At 38.9% G+C, this 21,079-nt stretch overlaps 1 protein-coding gene across 13 annotated transcripts in view; it reads left to right on the top strand.

The window, feature by feature from the left end:
* Positions 1 to 21,079, top strand: part of PLEKHA5 (pleckstrin homology domain containing A5) — a 262,192-nt gene that overhangs the window by 199,874 nt on the left and 41,239 nt on the right. For 7 of the 13 annotated variants that reach the window (XM_086401861.1, XM_086401859.1, XM_086401872.1 and 4 more), the window contains one exon: positions 17,302 to 17,382. The exons of the other annotated variants lie outside the window; for them this stretch is intronic. In XM_086401861.1, the coding sequence (XP_086257987.1) occupies positions 17,302 to 17,382 (81 nt within the window). The remainder of the gene's footprint in view (positions 1 to 17,301; positions 17,383 to 21,079) is intronic. 13 annotated transcript variants of the gene reach the window in all.

Genomic DNA, 21,079 nt, shown 5'->3' with positions numbered 1-21,079 from the left:
TTCTTTGTGTTCATGAAAAACAGCTTCCCTAAAAGGGAAGAAATGCTAACAAGATGACTGAAAAGATTCTCCATGGCTTTCATGGTTGGCCATTCAGCACCTTTATTCCATTGAGCTATTAAGTAAGATCCCATTTTTCTCTAATATTTGAAGGGATCCTAGAGCTTCTATTTTTAGGGGTGATTGAAAGCTCCAGGGGGTAATGTTTCTAGGGGATATAGGAAAGGCATTTGGAAAAAGCAAGCTAAGGAAACTGGAAAATTGAAAATATCTTATTTAGCACATACGGACCCAAATTAATTACGTGGTATAGAATATCAGTATTTTCTGGTGCCTTGCTGTTCAGAGCAGTCCTCTCTCTCACATATCCCATTTCTCTTTTTTTCTGTTTCTATCTCTCCCTTCCTCTGCATATTTGATCATAGTAGTGGTAGGGAGAGGGAGATGTCATCAAGAAATATCTTAACCAGGATATGACATCATAATCAGTTCAGTCTCTCAGTCATGTCTAACTCTTTGCAACCCCATGGACTGCAACACACCAGGCCTCCCTGTCCATCATCAGTTCCCAGAGTTTACTCAAATTCATGTCCATCGAGTCAGTGATGCCATCCAACCATCTCATCCTCTGTCGTCCCCTTCTCCTCCTGCCTTCAGTCTTTCCCAGCATCAGGGTCTTTTCACATGAGTCAGTTCTTCGCATCAGGTGGCCAAAGTATTGGAGTTTCAGCTTCAGCATCAGTCTTGCCAATGAATATTCAAGACTGATTTCCTTTAGGGTGGACTCTTAATGGCAGAATATAAATAAATGGACAGCGTGTAGATTAGAATTTAGAATGTGGAAGTGTAAGTGTGTCAATACACTGACCTGTCAGCCTCTCTGATGCTTCCCCATTATATCACAGTTCTCCTGTTCCTTACAGTGATGGATCTGTCCCTGTTTGCTGTTTTCACCCATCTCAACCCTAATTTTATGGAAGTGCCCAGTGTCTTGGTGTTCTGTCATCTGAACATTCACTAGTTGTCTGTTACTGTTCATCTCTAGCCCCTGGATTTCTCCTGAAAAGCAGAGTCTGTGATGTGGGCTTCCTTGATGTGGGCTTGTTTGCAGGAAGTTTTACTTTTGAGAAGTAATCCCAAGGTACAGGAATAAAGAGAGTGAGCCGGGAAGGTAGGAATAGCTTATCAACTGCCAGAAGCAACTCGGGCCTCTTCTGATACTTGTTGACAAAGAGATAGAAATCCTGTGGACTTACCAGCTGACCTAGAGAAGAGGGCAGCATTTGTATTCGCTCCCATCCTTCACTGACCAGAGTTGCCCCTAGAGACCAGCTCTTGAGTACACTGACGTTACTCATACATGAGCGCCCGGAGGTTCTCATAACACAGAGCAAGGGCTGAAACACGGAGACGTGGAGAGGGAGCACAAAGGGTGTCTAAAACACCTGTCTCTGCAGTTCCCATCATGTAGTTCTAGTTGATCAAAGAAATCTCCATTTGGAAGCTCTGCCTTCGATGCATCTCCTGTGTGTCCAAAATTAAGGCTGTCATCTTGATCCCTCAATTCCCTGACCAAAAAAAAAAACAAAACCGAGAGCAGAAATGGTTCAAAACACTGGTCCCCTTTAATCCCATTGATGTCACAAACGTTTATTGAACATATCATCCTCAGGGAAGAGCTTGATGGACTTGAGAAGGATCAGGACCTTAGTTTTAGCTCTTTGCTTAGACATAGAACTTGAAGTGATTGAAGTCCCCAAGAGAACAGAGGAAAATCTTTGCCAGCTATGGCTGGGGCAGCCTCTCCCAACCTGGTGGGTGAAAAGGAAGACAATTAGCAGGCTACCTGAAAGGACCCCTGGAGTTGTGTTCTACCAGCTCATATTAAAGCTAAAAATACCTTGAAACTGGAGTTAAAAGTGCTTTAAAAACACTTGAAATGGTTCTGTATGATTCTGCCGAACTATCCGAACAGATTGTACTTTAACTGATACATAATGTCTGCATGGTATTGAGTATGGATCATCAGATCAGATCAGATCAGTCGCTCAGTCGTGTCTGATTCTTTGCGACCCCATGAATCGCAGTACGCCAGGCCTCCCTGTCCATCACCAACTCCCGGAGTTCACTCAGACTCACGTCCATCGAGTCAGTGATGCCATCCAGCCATCTCATCCTCTGTCGTCCCCTTCTCCTCCTGCCCCCAATCCCTCCCAGCATCAGAGTCTTTTCCAATGAGTCAACTCTGCATGAGGTGGCCAAAATACTGGAGTTTCAGCTTTAGCATCATTCCTTCCAAAGAAATCCCAGGGCTGATCTCCTTCAGAATGGACTGGTTGGATCTCCTTGCAGTCCAAGGGACTCACAAGAGTCTTCTCCAACACCACAGTTCAAAGGCATCAATCAGCCTTCTTCACAGTCCAACTCTCACATCCATACATGACCACAGGAAAAACCATAGCCTTGACTAGACGAACCTTTGTTGGCAAAGTAATGTCTCTGCTTTTGAATATGCTATCTAGGTTGGTCATAACTTTCCTTCCAAGGAGTAAGCATCTTTTAATTTCATGGCTGCAGTCACCATCTGTAGTGATTTTGGAGCCCAGAAAAATAAAGTCTGACACTGTTTCCACTGTTTTCCCATCTATTTCCCATGAAGTGATGGGATGGGATGCCATGATCTTCATTTTCTGAATGTTGAGCTTTAAGCCAACTTTTTCACTCTCCACTTTCACTTTCATCAAGAGGCTTTTTAGTTCCTCTTCACTTTCTGCCAAAAGGGTGGTGTCATCTGCATATCTGAGGTTATTGATATTTCTCCCGGCAATCTTGATTCCAGCTTGTGTTTCTTCCAGTCCAGCGTTTCTCGTGATGCACTCTGCATATAAGTTAAATAAGCAGGGTGACAATATATAGCCTTGACGAACTGCTTTTCCCATTTGGAACCAGTCTGTTGTTCCATGTCCAGTTCTAACTGTTGCTTCCTGACCTGCATACAAATTTCTCAAGAGGCAGATCAGGTGGTCTGGTATTCCCATCTCTTTCAGAATTTTCCACAGTTTATTGTGATCCACACAGTCAAAGGCTTTGGCATAGTCAATAAAGCAGAAATAGATGTTTTTCTGGAACTCTCTTGCTTTTTCCATGATCCAGTGTATGTTGGCAATTTGATCTCTGGCTCCTCTGCCTTTTCTAAAACCAGCTTGAACATCAGGAAGTTCACAGTTCACATATTGCTGAAGCCTGGCTTGGAGAATTTTGAGCATTACTTTACTAGCGTGTGAGATGAGTGCAATTGTGCAGTAGTTTGAGCATTCTTTGGCATTGCCTTTCTTTGGGATTGGAATGAAAACTGACCTTTAAAGCCACCAAAACACATTACACGTACTAAGCTCCTCAGCACCATTTAGTCGCCAAATCCTGGCTGTACTTAAACCTGCTGCATTGTCTTTCAGCTAACTCAGGAAACTTCAAGCTCCCTGTTCCTCAGGCCCTCATTTCATCACAAACACCTCCTCCCCCATAAAGCCTTTTCTCCAGTGACTCATCGTTTCTCAGATGAGGCGAAAGCACCCGGTTCTCTTTACCATGCACCTGTCCAGCATCTGTCCATGCTAATAGCTTGTATCTCTCCACAGCTGTCCAAGTTCTGACACATTCCATGCCCCACCTGCCTCTCATACCCTCCTCAGCAATGTGTGGCCAGCGACTCTTATCCCCATTCAGTCAGGTTGAAATGACTTGTCCAAAATCACAAAGCTAGGATGAATACCTTGTATTAATGAGTTTTCTTTCTTTTCTTGTTTAAAATTTGTTTTACTTCCTTCAGAATCAATAAAGTTGTTCTTGTACCTAAAATAGTTCTGTTTCAGGTTGCTGATCTTTGTTACCTGACAAGTATCAGCTCTTGGTTATATAACTGGTTATTTTTCCCACCTACCAAGGTAAATTCAGCTTTCACAGTACCTTAATGATGTATAATTAGTTTTATAAAGATAAAAGATTTAATTTTAAAGATTCTTCTCCAAATAATTTGCTATTAGTAAACTTTAGTTTAATAAAACTGTAGTATTTCTATATGTATCTTTATATGTTTTGGAGAAGAAAATGGCAATTCACTCCAGGATTCTTGCCTGGAAAATCCCATGGACCAAGAAGCCTGGCAGGCTACAGGTCATGGGGTCACAAGAGTCAGACACAACTTCTCAAGTACCACCACCACCACCACCAAGACAGGAAAATGAAAACAATAGTTCCCCACCCTTCCTAAAATGCATAATGTTTATACAGTTCCACGATTTATTTACAAAAACTAATATTTTATAACCCAATTATTGTGGCTCTTGTTTGCTTCTATCTTTTGTTATTATTTTTTTTTTTTTTCCAGTAAGTTCATTCAGCAGAGATTTATGGAGCTCAGTGTCAGGCAGGATGTTAGAGCTTATAAGGTAGAATTGTAAATGGTTTTCAAAGCTCAGGAAGGAAATAAAGTTGAGCATAAATGCCAGAATCTTTTCTGGGATCAACCTAAGGATGTGATTATGTAGTTAAAACATAAGCTGATAAATCTTTGAATTAATGGTAGGAATTCTGTTAGTGCCAACTTTAACTCAATAGGAATGCGATTGCTATTAATAAAGCCCAGATCCTGTATCTAGAGGATATTTTAATTTTGATTTAAAGCTCAAATATATCTTAGAGTAGATTTACCCATTGGCCAAAACAAATACTTTTTTTTTTCCCTAACAGAAATGATGTAAGATTTTGACTTTGAGAATGTTTTGTTCCTTCAAAATAGTATCGTTTTGGGACTTCCCTGGTGGTCCAGTGGCTAAGACTCCAGGCTCCCAATTCAGGGGGCCTGGGTTCAGAACAGGTCAGGGAACTAGATCCCACATGCTGCCCCTGAAGATCCCACATGCCGCCCCTGAAGATCCCACATGCTGCAACTAAGACCCAGTGTTCCAAGTTAGGAAAAAAAAATATATCATTTTTTGGTATCATTTTGCAAAATGCTTTCAAGGAAGAGAAATATATGGCCATTTCAAACATGTTTTCCACAATAAAGCATTTTTACAAAATGTATTTTGAGTTCTTTTCATATTTCCAGTTTCCTGTAGATACCAGGAATAAAGATGGTGTCATCAGATAATAGTACATTGCTTAAAGGAACAGTATTTTTTTAAAGTTATTAATCAAGGAAAACAGGCTCGTTCACGTTGATATATGGCAGAAATCAGCACAATATTGTAAAACAATTATCCTCCAATTAAAAAACCTAAAACAATATTCTCCAAGGGGAAGAAAAGGAAAACAGATTTAAGCCACTGAAGCAAAAATCAGATCTATAAAATGTATCCTTTAGCCAAAAGGATTTTAATTAAAAAAAAAAAAAATTCTTAAAAGACCCATAGATGAAAAAGGATGACCCTATAATTTGTAAATTGTTTGGAAAAGTACAAATTTAGAAAATTCCAAACAATTTACGTTTATAATTGATGCAAATTGTAGATTGTTTAGAAAGACATTAGCCTAGACCTTAAAAGTTTCCTTGAAATATACCACAGATATGTATCTCAAAATTGTGACTTAAAAAATTCAGCAGTTTAACTAAGGTTATGAGTATAGAGATTGCCCTCCTTTTGTTCTGCTGGATTAGGGGTATTTTCATAATATGCCTCAATAAGTGGATCTTATTCCTAAAGCCAGTACTTAGAGTCAGTTTAAAAAGGCTCTTTTTTTTTAGGGGAATGTCAGATATGACTCCTGTGTTTGTGTCCCAGTTTGCTTTCTCTTTTTCTTTCTTGTTTTTTTAAATCTATCTTTCTCCCTTAAAGAAAAAGAGGATATATTATATAGTCTAGCTGCATCTTTTAAAGCACCATTGAATTTTTTCTGAATATATATATATATAATAATAATACTTTGCCAAAGTTCTACCTTTAGAAACCACATACAGCATGAACCGTCTGTTCTGATTGCTTTAAAATTTCCAAAGTAATAGACCTCCATACTTTGCCCCATTAGTTATAGAGAGACTTATTTACATTCTTCTGTTTAAAAAGTCACTTCAGATTTTCCTGGTTCCTGTTAAACAATGAGCAGTTTCTATAGGTAGTCATACCCTTCAATCTCAGGTTCTGGGACTTTCAGCTGTGCCTGGAATGAGAGTGGAAAGCATTTACGTTGTCATTATCCAAATGACCTGTTTATAAAGGCCCCTGCAATCCTCACAGCTTCACCCCGGGCATGTCAAATTCTTTAGCCTTTTCTTTTTATTGCCACACATCTTAAGAGTTTATTGATCTAGACACAGGAGGACATTCTTGAGAGATGGAGTCTTTGGTGATTAGGCTATCAGGGTTTTGGGCTATTGTTAAGACAGAGTCCCAACTTAAAAATTCTTTTTTCTAAAATGCCATTAAAAGCTCAGGAAAAGTCCATTTTCCATTTAAATGGAAAATGACCGCACAGAAATGGGTCTTCTCATTGGTTATCAGTGAAGGACAAAAGCGCTGTAGGGTGGCTAGAAATCATCCAGACTGATTGCCCCCACCCCACCCCCACCTGAAAAAGGAGAAAGCTGTTAGTGCAGAATTCAAACTCAAGGAACATCCATTACTAGACAGAGCTTGAGCGAACGTTTTCCCTTCTGAGAATGAGATCCAAATTTAGGGGAAAATTATACTTAACTTTGCCAGTCTAGAATTTCTAGGCTTATACTGTCCACTATAATAGCCACTAGCCCATATGTGGCTATTTAAATTAGAAAGGTAAAATTCATCTCCTCCATCACACTAGCCACATTTCAAGGGCAGAAGAGCCACTGGTGTGGCATTTTGGACTGTAGTGGTAGAGAGCATTTTCATCACCACAGAAAGTTCTGTTGGACAATGTTATTCTAGATGATTTATTATATAAACTTTTTTAAAATAATAAACATTTATTGCACCAAGTGTCAGGCTTGTAATTTGCCAGATGTACATTTTTGTTGTTATTGTTGTTGTTTCTTTGTTTATTTGTCTATACCAAGTCTTAGTTGCAACACATAGGATCTTCGGTCTATTTTCATTGCGGCATGCAGGATGTTTCAGTTGGTAAAGAACCCACCTGCCAGTGCAGGAGATGAAAGAGACACAGGTTTGATCCTTGTGTTGGCAAGATCCCCTGGAGTAGAAAATGGCAACCCACTTCAATATTCTTGCCTGGAAAATTCCATGGACAGAAGAGCCTGGTGGGGGCTACAGTCCATGGAGTCGTGGGGAGTCAGACACAACTGAGCTCATGCACTGGCTGGCTGGCTGTGGGATCTAGTTCCCTGACCAGGGATTGAACCCAGGCCTCTTACATTGGAAAGGCAGAGTCTTAGCCACTGGACCACCAGAGCAGTCCTATATAAACTTTTTAAAGAGCATTTAAGCCACGACTTAACCACTTCTTATACACAAAGGGGGATTGGGAAATTAATCGTCCCAAGGACAAATTATATGAATGATTGTCCTGCCTTTGCTCACTGCTAGTCTTTCTCCTTCCTGACCCTCCCCTTAAAATTATTCAGGAGCATTTATCTTATGACTTACAGCATACTGATCCATCTGCAATCCTAGCTGGTCTAGTTTCTATAGCAATAGATATTGTTAAACAGATATTTGAAGTTGCTAGAATAATAGAACAACAGGCAGTTGGAAATTGAATTCTAAGTAATACCCCCAGATCTCAGTGGATTCTGCTGAGCCCACTGACAATAAAGCGATTCAATTGATTTTTTAAAGGGAGTGAAGTCTTTTAAAGCTGTATTTCATACAAAAACAAGAATATTTTAGTCTCCATGAAATATACTTGTGTTTAGATCATTAGTTTCAAATTTTTCATCTTTTGATAGTTGACCAACATTTAGTACCAGCTTATCAGGACCTTGAAAAAATTCCTAATTGGTGGTGGTTGAATTGGTCCTCAGTTACTTAAATTAGTACTGGGGCAGGATCGAAGTTCTCATGCCTGATGTCCTGCCAGAACTACCACTGGATCTTTAGCAAGACAAAAACAGAAGTACAATTCACAAGGACTTCTGCACCCCAGCTGCTGCTCAGGGTTGCCAGAGCCCCTCTCCCCAACTCTGCATGTTTTTAAAACCCCACCGGTGATTTATTTTCCCCCGTCAGCCAGGTTTGAGAACTATTAAGATAATGACAAGGAACACCAAAGAAAGAGGAGACATCCGGGTTATTTTGAAACGTAAACACCGTCTTCGTGCTTTCTGCCTTTTTCATGTATGGTGCACGTGGAAGAGTGACCGCGGGGAGTTCCCTCGTGGTGCGGCGGCCAAGACTCCATGCTCCCAGCACAGGGGCCTGGGCTCCCTCCCTGGTCGGGAGCTAGATCCAAGAAAAGCAGAAGGACAGGATCTGTACACACCTTGACAGAAACTGGAGGCCATGCTCTGGGGGCATCTCAGGCCCTCTAAGGACTAAGGCGGTGTCTGTCTCATACACCTGGAACCCTTTCCCAGCCCACAGGTGTCTGTTGGAAAGCTGCTCACGATCCCACCAGCTGTGGTATAAGTTGCATAGAATTGTGTTGAGTAGGTGGATTCTTAACCACTGGACCACCAGGGAAGTCCCAGTGATGGGTTTTTAATCAAGATATTTCCAACAGTAACATCAAAGAAGGCTCTGTATTCATACTTGCCCAAAATGCCTCAAACCTGAGAAAGAGACTAGAGTTAAGTATCAAATTTTCTAGGTCGTTTTATAAACATTTGGACTGACACATTTCAAATAAAAATATGTGTTTTTGTTGTAAACAGACATATCCTGGCACCACCACCTAAATCTATCCATTTAGATTTTTTATTTATTGCTGAAGTGAATTATGAAAATAGTGTAATGCCTGAATCCTGTGTTCTCGTTTTTATTATTATAAAACAATGGACCTTTCATAGTGCTTTATAATTTTGCAATTAACTGGAACCCAAACCTGTATTACCTTTCACTTCAAAGAAGGAATTAAAGCAGGAAGCGAAGCATTTAACTGATTTCCAAGTAAATTATTAAGCATCCCTCACATACTAATTAGTCTTTCTCTTGCTCTGATTCCTTAAAACCAAAATACATCAGCTATTAGAAGCAGTTCCTTAATGCTGCCTAGGGTTCTTGTAGTAGTCAAGCCAGAAGAGAATTACTGGATTGTCCTTTTGTTTTTGTCTTTTCAAGAACTTAAGCATGAAATTCCGAGGTCTCATAGAGCATTATAGTTTTTGTTTTCAGGTCATATTGCACTGCTTTAATTTGAAAGCTGTTGTATAAAGTTCCCATAGCAAAAACTAAGTAGAATGTGCTCTTTCAGTGTAAATTATAGAAACGATCATTTTCTATGTATTAAAATATAGGTATTTCATGACACAAATCAACCTATCTAAGACACAGACTCACAGACGTAGAGAACAGACTTGTGGTTGCCAAGGGGGAGAAGGGTGTCTGGGAGGGATGGATTGGGAGTTTGGGGTTAGCAGCTGCAAACTAGTATATATAGAATGGATAAACAGCAAGGTCCTACTGTGTAGCACAGGGAACCGTTAATATATACAATATCCTGTGATAAACCATAATGGAAAAGAAAAAGAATGTATGTATAACCAAATCACATTGCTGCACAGGAGAAACTAACACAGCATTGTAAGTCAAGTATGTTTCAATAAATTAGAGAGAGATAGAGACACTGATAGATAGTTTTCAGAGGTGATTTAGTAAAAGAAACCACTAGCCTATCTCTAGGATTTTTTGGAGCAAAAAAAGATCAAGTATTTCTGATTCAGTGATGTGCAGAGAGTAAAGGTTCAATCAGATTATTAAAATTGTTTCAGTTCACTTCAGTTGCTCAGTCGTGTCCGACTCTTTGCAACCCCATAGACTGCAGCACAATGAGGCTTCCCTGTCTATCACCAGCTCCCAGAGCTTGCTCAAAATCATGTCCATCACGTCGATGATGCCATCCAACCATCTCATCCTCTGTCGTCCCCTTCTCCTCCTGCCTTCAATCTTTCCCAGCATCAGGATCTTTTCCAATGAGATAGTTCTTCCTATCAGGTGGCCAAAAGTATTGGAGCTTCAGCTTCAGCATCGGTCCTTGCAGTGAATATTCAGGACTGATTTCCTTTAGGACTGACTGGTTGGATCTCCTTGCAGTCCAAGGGACTCTCAAGAGTCTTCTCCAACACCACAGTTCAAAAGCATCAAATCTTCTGTGCTCAGCTTTCTTTATGGTCTGATTCACACATACATACATGACTACTGGAAAAACCATAGCTTTTACTAGATGCACCTTTGTCGGCAAAGTAATGTCTGTGCTTTTTAACATGCTCTCTAGGTTGGTCATAGCTTTTCTTCCAAGGAGCAAGCGTCTTTTAATTTCATGCCTGCAGTCACCATCTGCAGTGATTTTGGAGCCCAAAACAAAGTCTGCCACTGTTTCCACTGTTTCCCCAACTATCTGCCACGAAGTGATGGGACCACATGCCATCATCTTTGTTTTCTGAATGTTGAGTTTTAAGCCAGCTTTTTCACTCTCCTCTTTCATCTTCATCAAGAGGCTCTTCAGTTCCTCTTCGCTTTCTGCCGTAAAGGTGGTGTCATCTGCATATCTGAGAGTATTGATATTTCTCCCGGCAATCTTGATTCCAACTTGTGCTTCATCCAGCCCAGCATTTTGCATGATGTACTCTGCATATAAGTTAAATAAGCAGGTGACAATATAGAGCCTTGACATACTCCTTTTCTAATTTGGAACCAGTGTGTTGTTCCATGTCCAGTTTTAACTGTTGCTTCTTGACCTGCATACACATTTCTCAGGAGGCTGGTAAGGTGATCTGGTATTCCCATCTCTTTAAGAATCTTTCACAGTTTGTTGTGATCCACACAAACTATTTGGCGTAGTCAATAAAGCAAAAGTAAATGTTCTTCTGGAACTCTCTTGCTTTTTTGATGATCCAGCAGATGTTGGCAATTTGATCTCTGGTTCCTCTACCTTTTCTAAATCCAGCTTGAACATCTGGAAGTTCTTGGTTCACATACTGTTGAAGTCTCACTTGGAGAATCTTGAGCATTATTTTGCTAGTGTGTGAGATGAGTGCAATTGTGCAGTGGTTTGAGCATTTGTCGGCATTGCCTTTCTTTGGGATTGGAATGAAAACTGACCTTTTCCAGTCCTGTGGCCACTGCTGAGTTTTCCAAATTTACTGGCATGTTGAGTGTAGCACTTTCAATAGCATCATCTTTTAGGATTTGAAATAGCTCAGCTGGAATTCCATCACCTCAGCTAGCTTTGTTCATAGTGATGCTTCCTAAGGCCCACTTGATTTCAGACTCCAGAATGTCTGGCTCTAGGTGAGTGATCACACCATTGAGGTTTCTGGGTCTTGAAGATCTTTTTTGTACAGTTCTTCTATGTATTCTTGCCACCTCTTCTTAATATCTTCTGCTTCTGTTAGGTCTGTACCATTTCCGTCCCTTATTGTGCCCATCTTTGCATGAAATGTTCCCTTGGTCTCTATAATTTTCTTGAAGAGATCTCTAGTCTTTCCCATTCTATTGTTTTCCTCTACTTCTTGGTATTGATCATTGAGGAAGGCTTTCTTATCTCCCCTTGCCATTCTTTGGAACTCTGCATTCAGATGGGTGTATCTTTCCTTTTCTCCTTTGCCTTTGGCTTCTTTTCTTTTCTCAGCTATTTGTAATGCCTCCTCAGACAACTGTTTTGCCTTTTTGCATTTGTTTTTCTTGGGGATGGTCTTGATAACTGCCTTCTGTACAATGTCACAAACCTCTGTCCGTAGTTCTTCAGGCACTCTTGTCTATCAGATCTAAGCACTTGAATCTGTTTGTCACTTCCACTGTATAACTGTAAGGGATTTGATTTAGGTCATACCTGAATGGTCTAGTTGTTTTCCCTACTATCTTCAATTTAAGTCTGAATTTGGAAATAAGGAGTTCATGATCTGAGCCACAGTCAGTTCCCAATTTTGTTTTTGCTGACTGTATAGAGCTTCTCCATCATCAGCTGCAAAGAATATAATCAATCTGATTTTGGAATTGACCATCTGGTGATGTCAGTGTGTAGAGTTGTCTCTTGTGTATTGGGAGAGGGTGTTTGCTATGACCAATGCATTCTCTTGGCAAAACCCTGTTAGCCTTTGCCCTGCTTCATTTTGTACTCCAAGGTCAAACTTGCCTGCTACTCGAGTTATCTCTTGACTTCCTACTTTTGCATTCTAGACTGCTATGATGAAAAGGACATCTTTTTTTGGGTGTTTGTTAGTTCTAGAATGCCTTATAGGTCATCATAGAACCATTCAACTTCAGCTTCTTCGGCATTAGGGATTGGGGCTTGGATTTGGATTACTGTGGTATCGAATGGTTTGACTTGGAAAGGAACAGAGATCATTCTGTAATTTTTGAGATTGTACCCAAGTACCGCATTTTGGACTCTTGTTGATTATGAGGGCTACTGCATTTCTTCTAAGGGATTCTTGCCCACAGTAGTAGATATAATGGTCATTTGATTAAATTCACCCATTCCAGTCCATTTTAGTTCACTAATTCCTAAAATGTCGATGTTCACTCTTGCCACCTCCTGTTTGACCACTTCCAATTTACCTTGATTCGTGGACCTAACATTCCAGGTTCCTATGCAATATTGTTCTTTATAACATTGGAGTTTAGTTCTGTCACCAATCACATCTACAACTGGGTGTTGTTTTTGCTTTAGCTCTATCTCTTCATTCTTTCAGGAGTTATTTCTCAACCCACAAAATATAGAACAGTTATACCAAAGAAATTCTCTCACTGTTAAGAAAGTTGTAGGACCCACAACAGATTTCCCAACCTGGGGATGTGGCAAAGGGACAGAGAACCCCTAGGGAATTTGACTTTGGAGGCCGGTGGGATTTCATTATAGAACTTCCACAGGACTGGGGAAACAGACTCTTGGAGGGCACAAACAAAACCTTGTGCGCACCAGGAGCCAGGAGAAAGGAGCTGTGTCCTGACAAGAGACTGAGTCAGACTTGTCAGTGAAATTGTTTAATGGGGACCAAACTCCTATTGTGTGAGATCTTGAGTGTTGTGTTTAGCTGCCCTCAGCCATTGCATGCTGCATACAAGAGGAGTGTCGCCATGTACAGGACCACTCCTCTGTGCCCTTCATTCTTGGAAGCCCACTGCCCAGGCATCCTAGCAGCCCTTGGTCAGGTGGGTGTGATGCCCAAGGGGATTCTGAAATGGTCCCCCTGCTGCTTCTTTCCATAGATAGACTTACCCATCTCTCCAACTTGAGTGAGATGAGATTCTCTAAGAGTATGTGAACTGAAGAACATTCACTGTGCTCAGATTACATTTGACTGACTTCAACACTTTGAGAAAGAACATTGTAGTTACTTTTCTGTCAAAAGGAATCTTGAGGCCAGACCGTCACCTTGATATTTTAATGATACTGTCTACATCACAGATTTTCGAGGTGTACGTTATCATTATCTGGAAGTCAGGATCTCTGTTCTTTTCAAGCTCCTCACATGATTCTGGGTTCAGAACCACTGGTGGAAATAAACCTTTACTGTACTAAATTGTCACTTTCCAAAGATGCCTTCTAAGTTTAATATTCTAGGATTTGATATATACATTTGAAATTTTTCATAATGAAAAGTAGTCAACTTCAGAAGTGGTCTCTGTGACACTCTATACTTTGTAACTTTAAATGTTATTTTTTTCCCTGATTCCTCAGTTGGTAAAGAATCTGCCTGCAATGCAGGGAACTCCTTTGGTTGGTAAGATCTGCTACAGAAGGGATAGGCTACCCACTCCAGTATTCTTGGGCTTCCCTTGTGGCTCAGCTGGTAAAGAATCTGCCTGCAATGCGGGAGACCTGGGTTCTATCCCTGGGTTGGGAAGGTCCCTTGGAGAAGGGAAAGGCTACCCACTGCAGTATTCTGGTCTGGAGCATTCCAGGGACTGTATAGTCCATGGAGTCAAAGAGTCAGACTTGACTGAAGGACTTTCACTTTCACTTTGTTAGAGAAAGACAAATACTGTATGTTATCACTCATATATGGGATCTGAAAAGTGAAAACAAATGAATGTAACAAAACAGGAACAGACTTACAGATGTAGGGAACAAACTAGTGGTGACCAGTGGGAAGACAGGAGTGGGGAGGGGCCTGTTAGAGGTAGGGAATTAAGAGGTATAAACAACTGTGTATAAAATAAAGAAGCTACATGAATATTTTGTACAGCATAAGGAATGTAGCTCATTTTGTAGTAACTTTAAATGGGTTATAATCTATAAAAATACTGAATCACTGTATTGCACACCTGAAAATAATATAGTATTGTCAATTGACTATACTTCAGTTTTTAAAAAATAGTCATTTTTTAAATGTTATTTTTGCTCTTTGTATTTTTTAGTTTTTCTGTTCCTACGTCAGTGTCTTCTCACAAGGTCCCCCCTCTTAGTGACTTAATAGTTAATGATCTTTGATAGGTAAATTAAATGGAGGCAGTTTTTAAATCGAAAATGTGGCTTCCCTCTATAACATGCATGTTTACCCTCTCGAAGTATTCTGCTAAATAAATCAGGCTGGATTACCCTTCAGCTGATGATATTGTCCCTTTTTAAATACATTTAAAAAAAGTAATTCCTAAAGGTCTAAAATCTGAATACTAGTCACTGGTCTGTACCCTGTTGAAGCTCCACTTAAGGGTGAAAAACCACCATATTGAAGGCAATGGCAACACACTCCAGTACTCTTGCTTGGAAAATCCCATGGACGGAGGAGCCTTGAAGGCTGCAGTCCATGGGGTCACTGAGAGTCAGACACGACTGAGTGAGTTCACTTTGACTTTTCACTTTTGTGTATTGGAGAAGGAAATGGCAACCCACTCCAGTGTTCTTGCGTGGAGAATCCCAGGAACAGGGGAGCCTGGTGGGCTGCTGTCTATGGGGTTGCACAGAGTTGGACACGACTGAAGCGACTTAGCAGCAGCAGCAGCCATGTGATAAGGGCCTATTTGCAAGACTCCACAGGCAGTTGCATTTTTGACCTTGAGTGTCTTTTATGTTTGGAGACTATCCAACCTGCATTATTTCTTAAACATTCATGCTCTTGACCATCTTTCAAATCCCCAGGCCCTCTACCCTGTTCCTCCCAACCCCCTCATGTAATCTGAATCAAGTACTTTTCTGTCTAATTTTCATGGCATGCTATTGAAAAATAGCAAGTGTAGATGAAATTGCTTTGAAAATCAAAATGATATAATACTGAAAATGAAGAGAGACTAGGCTACCTACATTATATGAAAGAAAGAAAGTGAAAGTCACTCAGTTGTGTCTGACTCTTTGCGACCCCATGGACTTTATATAGTCCATGGAATTCTCCAGGCCAGAATACTGGAGTGGGTAGCCTTTCTGCTCCAGGGGATCTTCCCAACCCAGGGATCGAACCCAGGTCTCCCACATTGCAGGCTGAGCCAGAAGGGAAGCCCACGTTATACGAAGTATGTATCAGTGCAGTCAAATGATGAAGCCAAAACCAAAGGCAGTTACACTTTATTACAAGATCAACATTTGATTGGGCTTCCCAGGTGGCACTAGTGTTTAAGAACCCGCCTGCCAAGGCAGGAGACATAAGAGATGCAGATTGAATCCCTGGGTCGGAAAGATCCCCTGGAGGAAGGCATGGCAACTCACTCCAGGATTCTTGCCTGGAGAATCCCATGGACAGAGGAGCCTGGTAGGGCTCAAAGAGGGCTGCAAAGAGTCAGATTTGACTGAAGCAACTTAGCACACGCTCAACTCTTTGGTTAAGATAAAACGACAAGCATTCCTTTAAAACATAAACTTTAAAATATAAAGAGGTCTTAAATTTCTGTATAAAAGTTGTTTTCTACTAAAGAAAACTTTTTGTCATAGTTGCCTATTTATAAGTTACTTCCCAACAGTAAAATTTTATCTTGTACTTCCTATCAATACAGCCCTTTCCTGTGTGCATGAGAGGTCACCGGTAAATGCCTCGGTCCCTTACTGGGTAATAGTGAGGGGAAGAGAGTTTGAATTCAACCAGCGTGTAGATTTGAGTTTTACTGACATACAGACGTTTGAGTTTAACTAATATTAAATGTTTAGATTTAAAAACAAATTACTTAGCTAGAATAAAACTTTTTAAAAGGAGATTAAACCAGTCACAGGTTTCTCATTTGACAGCTAAAACAGAAATTACTGACTTGAAACATTGGTAACTAGACTGCAAATAAAATTGTCTAGGTGTATAGTCTTCCAGATTTAATTTTTACTTATGCATTCAGTCTTAATATTAGTAAACTTTTACAGATTTTGTTAAATCAGTGAAGTAGCATTTGTTAACCATGATAGAAATGGTTATTTTCTATAATATGGGGGATGAAAATTATGTAAACTAAATGTCACAAATTGCAATTATAAACAGACTTGTCTGCTTACAAATAGTACAAATATGTTGGCCTTTTATTGTCTATACATAATGATAATTGTCTTTTGAATGCTTTAACTTTTGAGTCCAGAGCCTGCTAAAACAAATATTTTTCTAGAGGCAGTAATTAAGTGCAATATAGCTGGAAATGTGAAACATGATTTCAGTCTTTTAAAGAGCTGGGAGATTCACTGAGTCTTTGCTTGTTTAATTTTAGTTTGCACAGCTTTGAAATCATTCTGCATATGGTGTTCTACTTTGAGATAATCTGAAGTAGAGTATATATAAACGTTTATCAAGATTAATAATAAAGTGTGTGATTGTTTAAGTGAGAAGGTATTATTTGTTGAGAGCTGTTTTTTCTGAATAACCTTATAAAGAACTGAATATCATTTTAAGCTTTTTTACTAAATAGCTAATTAAGTTATGCCATTTTTTTCCTTTTAAGTTTGTAGGTGGTTGCCTTTTAGTTTATCCTTTGAATCTTGATGCTTTATCATCTGTTCTAATGTATATAAGGATATTCATTAATTGACTGTTGGTTATGTTTATTAAGTAAAACATTTACTGCAGTTAGTAAGCCCTTTTTATAACTGGCTTTTTACAATATTTTTACAATATTTTACAGCTTTTAATACTTGTTTGAAATGGCTTATATTAAGTTGATTCTGTACAACCTTGGGATAATATATAAGCAACTGCACTCTTAGGAAGATATTAAAGTAGAGGCTATATTTACAGTGTCGTCTTTCAAATCTAGCTATGCTGTAAACTGATGTTTGCTGTATGCTCCTCCTGATTTGAAATAGATGAAAGAAAATGAACCTATTATCACCATGGTTCACACAATGATTGAGAACTCGGCGCTAAGACCCCAACTGTACCAGCAAGTAAGGTCTTGGACAGTGAATGATACTGCTTTATCATCTGCAAAACCCCTCAGTGACAGTTTTGGTTTCTCCTCAAAGTTACTCATAACATTAGTCTTTTTCTTATTCCATTTTTTGTTTCTGTCTCTTTGGAAAAAAAAATAAAAACAACCCAACTCATCCATGCTTTTCAAGACGCTGCAGTTCTTCGCATGGCTTTGCTGAACATTTTGCTGTTGAATATTAAGTGTGCCATTTTCTTGAAGTTTTTGTACAGAATACTTGATTGAAATGTACTTGGAGGTCTGCAGTACATGTGTAAAGATTTTTTACTAACTTGCCATTAATTTTTGATTAAAGCATTGTAACTGATTTTTACGGAAAACTTAAAAGAATTTCTTTTTCCCCTTTCAGGGGCAAGCTCCCCAACCTCTCTCCCCCACAGTGTTTTAGGAAGTTTATATTTGTATGGAAGTTCTTTAGGGCTTGTTTCTGTACTGTGGTATGGTAAAAACTAAAGATGACTATTTCTTACCATACTGGGAGTGACTTCTCCCTGTATTCTTTTCACTCTCTGTAGTCGTCATGGTCTTCATATCTTGCCCCGTTCTCTTCCCTAACTCAAAATATGTGCCATGGCGTTGGCTGGCTTGAACTTAGGACCTCGGTAATCTGCAGATCTGCAAAAGAAGTCATGTTACGCATTCCTCTCCAGTATTTTTTTTTCTTTTTTGTATTTCATGGTCTAAATGTTCTTAGCTGTGTGTTTTGCAACATCAGCTTAGCTTCTTCCACTTCAACACCCTCGAATTAACTGTGGCCTATGACCTGTCACAATATTTTAAAAATCATACTGAGGAAGAAAATTAACTAACATGAAAAATGAATATACCTTTTAATTGAAATATGTAAAAGCACCTGGTAAAAAGAAGCACCTTGAACTTGCACTGGCTTTAAAGGTCTCTGATTTGCCTCAAGGTGCCTTGAGGTCTGCGTGATGGAACTTGTAACTGGGAGACTGAAGCAGTTGGCAGGAGGGTGACTCTTATTTCTGAGCTCAGTTTTCAAAACATGTAGAGTATGTGATTGAGCATAGTTTTTAATTTTCAACAAGGAGATAAACTATTAAATATTTAAAGTTAAACAGCTTTACTCTTCAAAAGAAAAAGGAATCTCCATTCTTAAAGTCACGAGATTATAGAACCTTGTCACTTCATTCCAAAAAGCCACACTTATTGAAATGAACCTTAGGACTTGATCTGGAATTGATAACCTTTTAACCATCCAGAGCTGTCAGTTTCTAGCTTTATATAATGCTGACTGACATGAGATCGAAGGCCTTTTATTCTAACAGGTTGTGTTTTCGGTTTTCACATTTTGTATATTTCCAAAAAGTAAGAGGTGAGATTTTCTGTTTGGTTTGATTTTTCTTTTTTATATTGATCGGTAATCAAGGCTGATGGTGCACAATTCATTGCTGATTGAAATCATTCAGCTGCACTAGAAGTTCTCCCTGGAGTTTTTCAAAAAACATGGAGGTTATCTGAGACTGGTCTTCCATAGCATCACTGACCTTGAATACTGAAAGAGTAATAGATTTATATACACGTATTTCCACATACTGATTCTTGAAAGAAAAAAAAAAAACTGAAATTCCACAGAACAGGAAGATCTGAAGGTCTAAGAGCAGTAGCCATGCCTGAGTTTGAGATATGGGCAGCCAGGTAATCAATATTGACTATCAGTGCTGTCCAATTTAGGGAGTTTTTAGATGATTTTTTTCTTTAACTAGCCAGTAGTAAAGTGATTGATTATTGGAAGAGCATCACTGGTAGATAAAAGTGACAGACACATTTCTTAAACTCTGTCTGTATAGACTTACATGAATTGAAATTACATCTTGTTTTTCTCCAGATTTCCCTTCTTGTGTTATTATTGAAAGAAAATCTTTTATGAAAATTTTTGTTGTACACCTGATGGTTTGCTTTTCTGGGATTGCGTTGCAATGCTGTCTTGATAGGTTCCTGAAATTTAGCTGAAAATGAAGTGGCAATACGGGCTTCCCAGGTGGCGCAGAGGTAAAGAATCCACATGTCAATGCAGGAGACACAAGAGAATTGGGTTTGATCCCTGGGTCAGGAAGATCCCCTAAAGAAGGAAATGGCAACGCATTCCAGTATTCTTGCTTGGCAGATACCGTGGACAGAGGAGCTTAGCGAGCTACATTCTGTAGTGTCACAGAGTTGGCACATGACATAACATAGCATAGCATAACAGTGTCTTATGACCAGTTATTCTGAGTCATAGCCATTTCAAGTTTTCTCTCAGGAGACCCTCTGTGTTTCCATTTTCCTAAAAGAAAGAGGACACCTGAGAAATCACCTAGGCAGTCATTTTTTTTTTTTTTTTTAATTTTTGGAGTCACCATTCAGTATGCAAGATCTTAGTTCCCTGACCTGGGATTGAATCCACACCCCCTACAGTGGAAGCATGGAGTCTTAACCACTGGATCACTAGGGAAGTCCCTGTAATTTTCTTAAAATTAGTCAAACAAAAAGAACCTAAAACTGAATCAAAGCAAACGTTAAGTGAGCATCAAGTTTAAAAATTCCTCTGGTTCTATTAATCATTCTATCTCCTTTCACAAGTACAATTTGTACTAGAATTTTTATAGCATAATTAATATCAGTGAAATTAATCACATGATAATGGTTTTAAAAGATACAGATTGATTAGCAAATACACATGCATAGCCCTAAGAGCATTTTTGAGTTTTTGTAGGACATGTCTAATTTTATCGAAATATTTCCCCTTGGATCTGTTTTTGTCTTTTATGCATATATTCATATGCTTTAAAAGATATATATATACACACATATATATATTTCACATACTTAAAAGGGATACTGTAGAAGGTTCAGTTTTAATTGGCAAAAATGATTTTGTTTGAACTTAATGCCAAACCAGTTTTTAAAAAGATTATGATACTATACTATGAAAAAGTTCTGAATTTCTAAATATAATGTATATCCTTATATAATTAATAAAGTCTGTATAATATGCTTCTCAAACTGAATTAATTACTTAAGTAATCCCCTGTCACTTAACTTTTCTAGTGTTGCAGAGGTACCTCAAACAATGGTATTCAAACTCAGAACTTTCTTGCTAAAGATGTGTTTGAAAAATGATAAAAAGTATTGCCATGAAACATTATTTCATGTAGAACTTGAGTTATTCAGAGTATTCATGAAGTTAATTTTTCTTATTAGTAGGATTTTGATATGGAGAACAAAATAGTAAACGTCTTCAGTTCTAGATAAATAAATATAATTTATTTTAAAAAATAAATTATATTCTAGAATCCCATGGTGGTCCAGTGGTTATGACTCAGCAGTTTCACTGCCATGACTCAGTTTCAGCCCCTGGTTGGGAAACTAAGATCCCTCAAGCCTTGTGGTGTGGCCAAATTAAAAAAAATTTTTAATAAATAAATTCATCTTTTCTTAAATCATCAGTAATTATAATCAGTACTAGGAAATGGGCCATGCTTAAAAGTTAATTTTTTAGTGAATCTACTGTACTCCAGTTTAAAAAAAAAAGTTAATTGTTTAAAGAACCATCTTGTTTTCTTATGCTTTGCTTTTCTTCTGACAGGCAAAAGAAATGCATATTGCAAGATTGATTATTTTAAGATTTTATTAGTTGATATCCAGTTATT

The sequence above is a fragment of the Bos grunniens genome, chromosome 5 (genome assembly GCF_055505025.1).
Source record: "Bos grunniens cultivar Pamir isolate PY7600 chromosome 5, Bosgru_T2T1.0, whole genome shotgun sequence".
Lineage (NCBI taxonomy): Eukaryota > Metazoa > Chordata > Mammalia > Artiodactyla > Bovidae > Bos > Bos grunniens.
This window is presented reverse-complemented; position numbering and strand designations above follow the sequence as displayed.